Source organism: Carcharhinus amblyrhynchos, chromosome 25 (genome assembly GCF_965287045.1).
Source record: "Carcharhinus amblyrhynchos chromosome 25, sCarAmb.v2.hapA, whole genome shotgun sequence".
Classification (NCBI taxonomy): Eukaryota; Metazoa; Chordata; class Chondrichthyes; order Carcharhiniformes; family Carcharhinidae; genus Carcharhinus; species Carcharhinus amblyrhynchos.
This window is the reverse complement of record NC_137348.1, coordinates 9,977,862-9,986,959: the sequence shown is the minus strand read 5'-3', so window position 1 is coordinate 9,986,959 and position 9,098 is coordinate 9,977,862. Positions and strand designations below refer to the sequence as shown.

General features: G+C 40.3%; 1 protein-coding gene across 1 annotated transcript in view; it reads right to left on the bottom strand.

Moving 5' to 3' along the window:
- Positions 1-2,071: 2,071 nt before the first annotated feature.
- Positions 2,072-9,098, bottom strand: part of LOC145358416 (kelch-like protein 20) — a 44,365-nt gene continuing 37,338 nt past the window's right edge. The window contains exons 8-11 of the mRNA XM_080212468.1: positions 8,598-8,731; positions 7,143-7,351; positions 5,192-5,298; positions 2,072-3,522 (exon numbers count right to left, since the gene is read on the bottom strand). Of these exons, the coding sequence (XP_080068594.1) occupies positions 3,438-3,522; positions 5,192-5,298; positions 7,143-7,351; positions 8,598-8,731 (535 nt within the window). The 3' untranslated portion in view covers positions 2,072-3,437. The remainder of the gene's footprint in view (positions 3,523-5,191; positions 5,299-7,142; positions 7,352-8,597; positions 8,732-9,098) is intronic.

Genomic DNA, 9,098 nt, shown 5'->3' with positions numbered 1-9,098 from the left:
CTCCATGGAGTCCAGTCTAATCACATGGCCTTCAAAGGATTGCCCCCTTTTCAAGGGGCCACATTATCAGTTATAATCCAGCATGCAAGTTAGCACGGGGTACACTTCCTGGCTCAAAGACTAGTGGAGAAGTAGGTTTTGGTTCATGAGGTACTGGAGAATGGTCTACATCTGAACCATGCTGAGACTGGTGTTCTTAAACTGTATAATTAGGGAAATACAAAGGACTTAAACTAAATGGGGAGGTGGAAGAGAAAGATGCTCTGCAGAGTGATAGCTAGGCTTGCAAAGCAAAAGAACATGGCAGCATTATAAGGCAGATTTTTAGATAATGATACCCAGAATGTACTAAAATAGAGGAAAAATGGCAATAAGCAAAATTCAATGCATGTAGTAATTCTCTTGATCTCAATGTGCTGTTAATTCATTTAATGGATATGATGGTGTAGCAATTAGAGATGTGCTTATAAGGGGATCCAAACCAGGAATTAAAAATTCAGGGCTCTGGAAAGATATACTGGCATTGGAGGTAACCCAAGGAAAGTTCACTAGATTGATCCTGGATGTGGATTTTCTTGAGGGTTTGAGTAAGTTGGGCCTATACTCATTGGAGTTTGAGAGGCAATCTTTGAGACAAAGGATTCTCAGGGTTTGATAGGGTAGATGCTGAGAGGTTTTCTCCCTTGTGGGAGAGTCTAGGACCAAAGGACATAATCTGAGTAAAGGGTTGCCCATTTAAGATGAGAAATATCTTGGTCAATGAATCTGTGGAATTCTCTCTTGAGGGCTGACATGAAGTATGTTCAAGGCATAGATATAAAGTTCTGTAATCAGTAAAGAGGGTTATAAAGTGGAGTTGAGGATTATACCAGATCTATAATAGAGTCTGTGCCAAACGGCCTGTTTCTGCTCCTATGTCTTATGAATTTCAAAACGGGTGTTTATATCTTGCACTTGTACATTATTTTACCAATTGTTGTTGGAGTTTAGTGTCTGGGAATGTTTGGCTTTTAACTATAACCATTGGCTATACCCAGGCCTGTCCCACTATCAGTAGTCTGGTTCTAGCAGTATTCTGCTCAAAGCCATGCCATTTTGTACCATTTACAGATGACAAAAGTTTGGGAATTTCAGCATCCACTCTGGCTGCCGAGGACTCAACAAACTCACATCTGGCTTTAGCTTCAAAAGTGAAGCCTGAATTGAAGAAATCAGTTCAAGCCTTGGACTTTGATGCATTAATGACTGAAAATGCACTGGGCAACTGGACAGAAGTGACATTGCATGAAACATCTTCTGAAGATGACACAGCTATGGTAGACTTAATCTTCCTAAGTTTATAATTGAAACCTTGGCCATTTTCTGTTCCCTACTTTATATTTGCACCCTCACTTGGGCGCTATTCTGGAATTTCTCCCAGTGATCTAGCCAACATTTAGCAATGATCTGAATTAGTGAAACTTTCTATAGCTGCACTAGCTGTTAATGACTACCTCATGTCATCTTGCTGAAATCCCAAATTTGTTCACCCTTGGGATTTTTTTTTTACATGGCTGCATGATGCTACTGAAACAATCCCATCATTTGGGATGGGTAAGAAATATCCTCATTGACTGATTTTTAACCTGGTCAATGAGCACCTGGCAGACCTCATCAATTTCAAACTTCCAGCAATGCTCATTCCAGAGAGAGAGACACCATTCACAGAAGCACCATCTAACCATGGTTCAAATAATGTCACTGTCTCAATAGATTGTGTTAACATATTAAATTCTGGAGCATGCAAGTTCTTGATCAGAGTTTGCTTGCAGGGAACCATGTTTTGTGACAGCTTTGTACAAAAATGTTGCTGTTCAGAATTCTAGCATTGAACTATCTGAAAATTGTCACTTGTGATACTGAAGTTGTTATACTTTTTGTCAGTCACTCTTGCTCTAGAGAGCAGCAAGAACTGTGCCTGTACAGAAGGGAATGAACATTTTATTGCAGTGCAAATCCATTTGATAGTTTAATATTGAACTTGGTGATCTTGGAGAGAATCACTTGAAACAAAGGCAGTATCTTCAGAAACTAAGCATTTTTGAAATTAACTTTATTTAAATATACTGTACAAGCTTTAAAAAAACAGCAAGAACTTTTTTACAATGACATTAATCAGGCAAGTCTGAGTCAGTACAGTAAGAACCCACTAATGCAACATGTACAGTGAACTTGATTGCAGAATCCTTCTAAGGTGAAGAACTAAGATTTATTCACAATAGAAGTTTCTAGCTTAGTTTTACCTTTAACATTGCCCTCCCAGCCACAGAATTGCAGGAAATAAGTACAATAACAGGCTGCTGACTCAGTTTCCAGTTAAGTGAAAATTAATCTTATCAACCAGGTTAGAAAAGGCAGCAATTCATATTTTTAACTAAGACATTTTCAATTGTCTTAGTGCTATGATGTAAATGCTGGGCTGCACAGCAATTAAAAGAAATCTACAGCTGTTATTGACTTCTCTCTTCAGTTATTACAATGATGCCAGAGCATCTAAGCTAAAAATGCATCCTAAACTGTCTGCAGCTCTATTGTATGTACATACAATCTTTGATTTTTAAACAAAATCACAATGGACTTGAGTCTATACAATACTTCAAATAAAAACATTTGAAAAGCATTTTACAAAGTAGTTTCAGTCAACCTTGACTGAATAAAGAACAAATCTGATCTGTCCTTTTTAAGTAAAATGTTTGCATATAATTGACATTATCTGATCTTGTAGGGGAAGGAACTCCTTTTAAAATCAGAACTTTGCAGAGCATTTAAAGGCAAATTTTGTAGATCCACCAACCATTTAATATTTCTCTCTCAGCAAATTTGCTAAGCACACTATGTATTCTATTTCTACTTGGCAGAAACAAGACCACTAAGCAGTATTCATTGGCTCTGGTTAGTATGTATTAAAAAAACACCATTCTCCTTGCTGTGGCTTTGACCCAAGTCAAATTACCCCATTATAATTAAGGTGGGGAGGATGAGAAGGCAATAGGAGTGAGACCATGCTCTCTTGCTTGAACTGATGAGGTTTTATGTTTCACCTCCAAGTTGAAAATGTGTGAAAAATTGCATAATGGTATTGGCACAGATTCAGTATAGCTGTAGCAGTGCCAGAATAAATTTACTTTAAATAAAACTCACCCATCTGGATTTATTTAATCAGCACTGGGTATTCATAAGGCAGCAAGGTTTTATTTCAATAGAATATTGTCCCAATTTTGCAAAAATGCAACTGCTGTAAATATTTGCAATTTAATGCATAAAAGTTGCTAGATACATAATGCACTTATTATAGGTGCGCTGTTCAGCACTCAGCAATTTGGTATAATTAAAGTAGCAATTCAATTGTCATTTAATTGGGTTAAATCATACAGGATAACTCTGCACCATTGAAGAATTCACCAAATGTGTGACTCACATTGTGTCATCTTCACCACACCAACACCACCTCCAAGACGCCTGTAATTCATGCTTCCAAAGAGCCTGTGGGAATAAATTGGTTTTAAGATTAAATCAGCCTTGTTCACTCTACAATATTTTTACAAGTCCAATGTAGTCACTTTCCATTTTCTACTCCTTTAAGCAAAAAGTGGATACTGAACAAATATCAGTAACATAACTTGCATGAAAAGTGGAACTCAGTAACAGTTTCATGTCTAATTTAGTAAAAATTTCAACAGCAATTAAGGGTAATTACTGGATTCTAGCATACAAAGCATTAGATGAATGCGGTTTTGTATCTCAGGAAGGGTTTTGTGATGTACAATGCAAGTCAAGATATACAATTTTTAAAAAAAGCTGAATTTGAAGTTTTGTTATCTTGGTGTTTTCAACTGGTCAGCCAACATGTAGAATCTAGACAATCTACTTAGTTTTAGCTGGTACATCACTCTGATCAGGATCACAAACCTCTGTTTGTTCTTGGTCCAGGGCACCAGAGAGAAGCACCTTTCCTGATCAAATCACACATGGGTATATAGTCCAATGCTGAAAACATCAGTAATGTTGACACCACCCCACTATTAATTACAAGGAAGGCTTACATTAATACTGCAATGAAGTTACTGTGAAATTCCCCTAGTCACCACACTCCAGCACCAGTTCAGCTCAATGTACCTAATAAGCAAGTCTTTCAGACTGGGAGGAAACCCATAGGGAAAACATGCAGACTCCATACAGACAGTGACCCAAGCCAGGAAACAAACCCAGGTTCCTTGGCACTGTGATGCAGCAGTGCTAATGCCTGTGCCACCCTGTCAGGCACAAACCCATCAATTTCACCAATACAAACTTAGTCATCCTTTCAAACTGTGGGAGTGATTTTGAAGACCAGTTTAGTTTCCGCATTGTCATCGTGCAAACACATTCATCTGTCGGATTACAGCAGGTTTGTAGACAGCATCCACTTACCACACCGGAATAGATTTACCACAAGAGGTGTTCACCAACCCTTTGGTTGGATCTCAATGCCATCGGTGTGAAAAACTAGAATGTGGGATTCTACCCTTGGCAAACATGCACTCATTCCCTGAGGAGCAAGATTGGTTACAGCTTAATTTACTTGATGACAATTGCAACTGGGTTAAAAATCTATACGGTCAAGTTCAACTGAAAGCCAAGATTGCAGAACTGACTGACAATCTCAAGGAGTATACATTGCTGGAGGCACCATCCTTTGGGTTGTAGAACTCCATGGCCTATGCTGCCAAAATAAAATAGTGTTGGTGTTCTAAAATGATCGTCTTCAGCTAGAGCACAAGATCCTTTGTGAAACACAGCAGCGAAAGGTGACTGAAGAGCTCTGGTAGATAACAATCTAAAGATCAATTAAAATCTTGATGCAAATGAACTAAAAGATTATGACAATGCAGAGCAGATGTTTTTACACGAGTTTGAAACTTTTGGGTATCTCAACATGTTGGGGCCGTAGCAAGGGAATTTCTTGGAAAGCATTCTTACAAACTGTACATTGCTCTAAGTGAACATAATACTATTATAAAATGTCAAAACGTGTACAGTTTTTCTTGTTCCACTCTGCAATTTTGCATCATGAAATTCCAATTTAGTTATCTCAGAGACTAGCACACGGAATGGAATCAATTACTTTGTTGTAAATTTAACCCGAGCTGGAAGCATTTTGAGATGTTTGTACCTCCAAGTATTTGCATCAGGATCAAACACTTCAACAGTTTTCAAGTAGGTTGTACCATCAAAACCTCCGACTGCCATCAAAAGTCCATTTACAACAGCCAGACCAACCTGGTTGTGGTGAAATAAACATGAATTACATTTACTTGCAAGGAACTATGGTATTTACATTAGGTTAAGGAATAAATGCTAATACAAGTACCAGCTAGTTCAACACACAATCCCTACAGCACAAGAGGCAGCCGTTCAGCCCACTGAGTCTGCACCAACTCTCCAAAAGAACATCTAAGCCAGTTCCCCCACCCCCATTCCATCCTATCCCTATAACCCCACACATTTAGCACGGTTAATCCACCTAACCTACACATCTTTGGATTGTGGGTGGAAACTGCAGTGCCCAAAGGAAACCCACGCAGACACAGGGGCAATGTACAAATTCCACACAGACAGTCACCCAAGGCTGGAATCAAACCCAGGTCCCCTGGCACTGTGAGACAGCAGTGCTAACCGCTGTGTCACCGTGCCATCCTGATCAGATAGTGTCAGATCATGCTACAAAGACACAGGGTTGTCCATTCAGTTGTTACCAACTTCCTTTGGGCCAGTGAGTGGCACTTAGAGTTTAAAAATTAGCAAGTCATGTTGCAGCTTTATAGAACCTTAGTTAGGCCACACTTGGAATATTGTGTTCAATTCTGATCGCCACACTACCAAAAGGATGTAGAGGCTTTGGAGTACAGAAAAGATTTATCAGGATATTGCTTGGTGTGAAGGGCATTAGCTGTGAGGACAGGATGGAGAAACTTGGTTTATTCTCACTGGAATGGCAGAGGTTGAGGGGCGACCTGATAGAAGTCTACAAGATTATGAGGGGCATGGGCAGAGTAGATAATCAGAAGCTTTTTCCCTGGGTGGAAGAGTCAGTTACCAGGGGTCATAGGTTTAAAGGAGATGTCTGAGGCAAGTTTTTTTTCCAAACACAGAAGGTGGGAGTGGGTGCCTGAAACTCACTGCCAGGGCAAGTAGTGGAAGTGGATACAATACTGATTTTTAAGGGGTATTTTGACAAATCAAAGAATAGGATGGGAATAGAGAGATATGGTCCCCAGAGGGTAGGGGTTTTAGTTCAGTCGGGTAGCATGGTCAGTGCAGGCTTGAAGGGCCGAAGAGTCTATTTCGGTGCTGTAGATGCACAGAAAAAATGTATTATTCAACCAGATACAGTACGTACGATGCTCCACATTATAAACCTTCACAGTCCCATCTGTTGATTGTTAGATTGAAAGTTAATAGCACTCAATGCACGTTATTTTCAACAGAAGATTTTACTTTGATGCCAAGAGGAAATGCCTTTATCAATTTGAAGGATCTGTGAAACATCAGGAATCCAAGTGATAAAGTTCAATATGCTACAGATCCAAAAGTTACAACACATGCACAGAAGTTCAATCAGCATTTGGAAGAGGAAACCTTCATTAAAACGGTCAGTTGTGTTGGAGTTATACCCCATCCTTCCCCAAAAATGTATAATTCAACTTGTTAGCATTCACGTGTGATCAGATTCCATCTTGTTCAGGTTAAAACTACAGTCCAGAGATTGTACTTTTAGAATCACAGAATCTCTACAGTGAAGAGGCCATTCGGTCCATCGAGCATGCACCAACCACAAGCCCACCCACAACCCCTCACATTTACCCTGCAAATCCCCTGACACCAGGGCCAATTTAGCATAGCCAATCAACCTAACCTGCATATCTTTGGACTGTGGGAGGAAACCCACCCAGGCACAGGGAGAATGTGCAAACTCCATATAGACAGTGACCCAAGACAGGATTTGAATCCAGATCCTTGCAGCTGTGAGACAGCAGTGTTAACCACTGTGCCGCCCCTGTATTTTCAGAATACATTATTAATAACACGCATACACAACACATCTAAGCTCAGTGTACACTTACACCACTCCGTCTAGAAGTCATAGCAACCACTGGAGACCACTGATTGGCTCTGAGGTTGTACCGCTCGGCACTGCTGAGCTCAGTTGTGTCATCTCGTCCTCCGACTGCATAGATCATATCCTGGAACACAGCGCAGCCAAGGTGCTTTCTCCTCGTCCCCATGGGTGAACAAGGAGACCAGCGATTCTCCTGAGGAATGAAGCGTTCAACTGAAAAGAACAAAATAATTCCATGAACCCAACCGGCTAAACCTTGTTTCAGTGTTTAAGCACAGCAGGTTACTGTGCACATTGTAATGCTGACATCTTCCAAGTGAGAAATTTGAAAAGCAAGGTTCTTTCCAGGAGAGATTCTAGGTTGTTAGCAGAGGAATCTTACTGCAATGCAAACAAAATCATCTTGCATTAATAAAACACTGGGAATACTCAGCAGCATAGGCAACATCTCTGGAGGAACAACAATTCAGGTCAACAACCCGTCACCACAACAGTTCTCATGAAAGATTCCACTGTCTCTCTCCACAGAGGCTGCTTAACCTACTGAATATTTCCAGCATCACCTGTTTTCATTTCAGATTCCCAGCAAATGCAGTATAAAATAATTTTGTGGTTCCCCTTCATTCTCATAAACATTGCTGTAGTTGCAATGTACAATGTTCTATGAATATGGAACGGGGAAGAAAATGGTCAGTTTATTTGCAACGATAGCTTCAACTTAATGTACATTAAAAAAATGACAATTACTGAGAGTCTTACTATCAAGTTGCCTTCAGGAGCATGCTCCAAACTAAACCAATCTTCCCACCGTGAGAACGGCTTGACAAGAGAATGAATTTGGAAAGCAATTACCCAAATACCGCTGGGTCCAAAACCTTGGCACAAAAGTTTATTTATTAGTGTCACAAGTGGGCTTACATTAACACTGTAACGAAGTTACTGTGAAAATCCTCTAGTCGCTACACTCTGGCACCTGTTTGGGCATACTGAGGGAGAATCTACCACGGCCAATGCACCCTAACCAGCATGTCTTTCAGACTGTGGGAGGAAACCAGAGCACCCGGAAGAAACCCACACAGACACGGAGAACATGCAAACTCCACACAGACAGTGATCCAAACCGAGAATCGAACCCAGGTCCCCAGCGCTGTGAGGCAGCAGTGCAAACCACTGTGCCGCCTACAATTTGACATTAATTACAATTAAATTGATAATTTCTTTTTAAGCGTGTATGGCACAGGGGTGATTAAAAAGCCACACAAACACAGCTGGTGACGTTTTAAGATTACAGACACAGGAAGATTTACACTCCATCTGATCTGAAAAGGCAACAATCATATTGAGAAAACGTTAATTGTCTAGCCCACACCATCGCGTATTATGACTAGGGAAAGGTTAAAATTAGGATCAGTCTGAAGCACAGCTGTTGTTGTAATTATTCTGGTTGCACATACATTACCTGTATTTAGCGGAGATGTTCCATCAGAGCCCCCAGTGGCATAGAGATGTCCACCAAGAACTGCCACAGCTACCCCAAGGCGCCGAGTGCTCATGGGGGCTACTCTCATCCACTTATTTTCCTTGGGATCAAACCTGGCAAAGTAATAAATGCGTTAAAGTTTGATTCTCTCTAATCCTCAAAACATATCACGTAAAGGGTTGATGGGAGGCAAGTTCCACATTATATACCATATACGCTCACATAAAAGTCAAACTCTTGGGATTAATTTTTCTTAGGCCAAGACAAAACCATGAGTCGACTTTTATTGCGGTAATGTTTGAGGCGTTAACGTGTGCTTGAATTGGGCCCAAATTAAATCAAAAAAGGTTACTGCAATGGAATAAATACCAACACTGCTAAAGAAATCAAATCAAATTATGAACAATATACCCTTTTTATTCACTCGTGGGACATGGGCATTGCTGACTGATCAGCATTTACTGCCCATCTCCAGTTGCC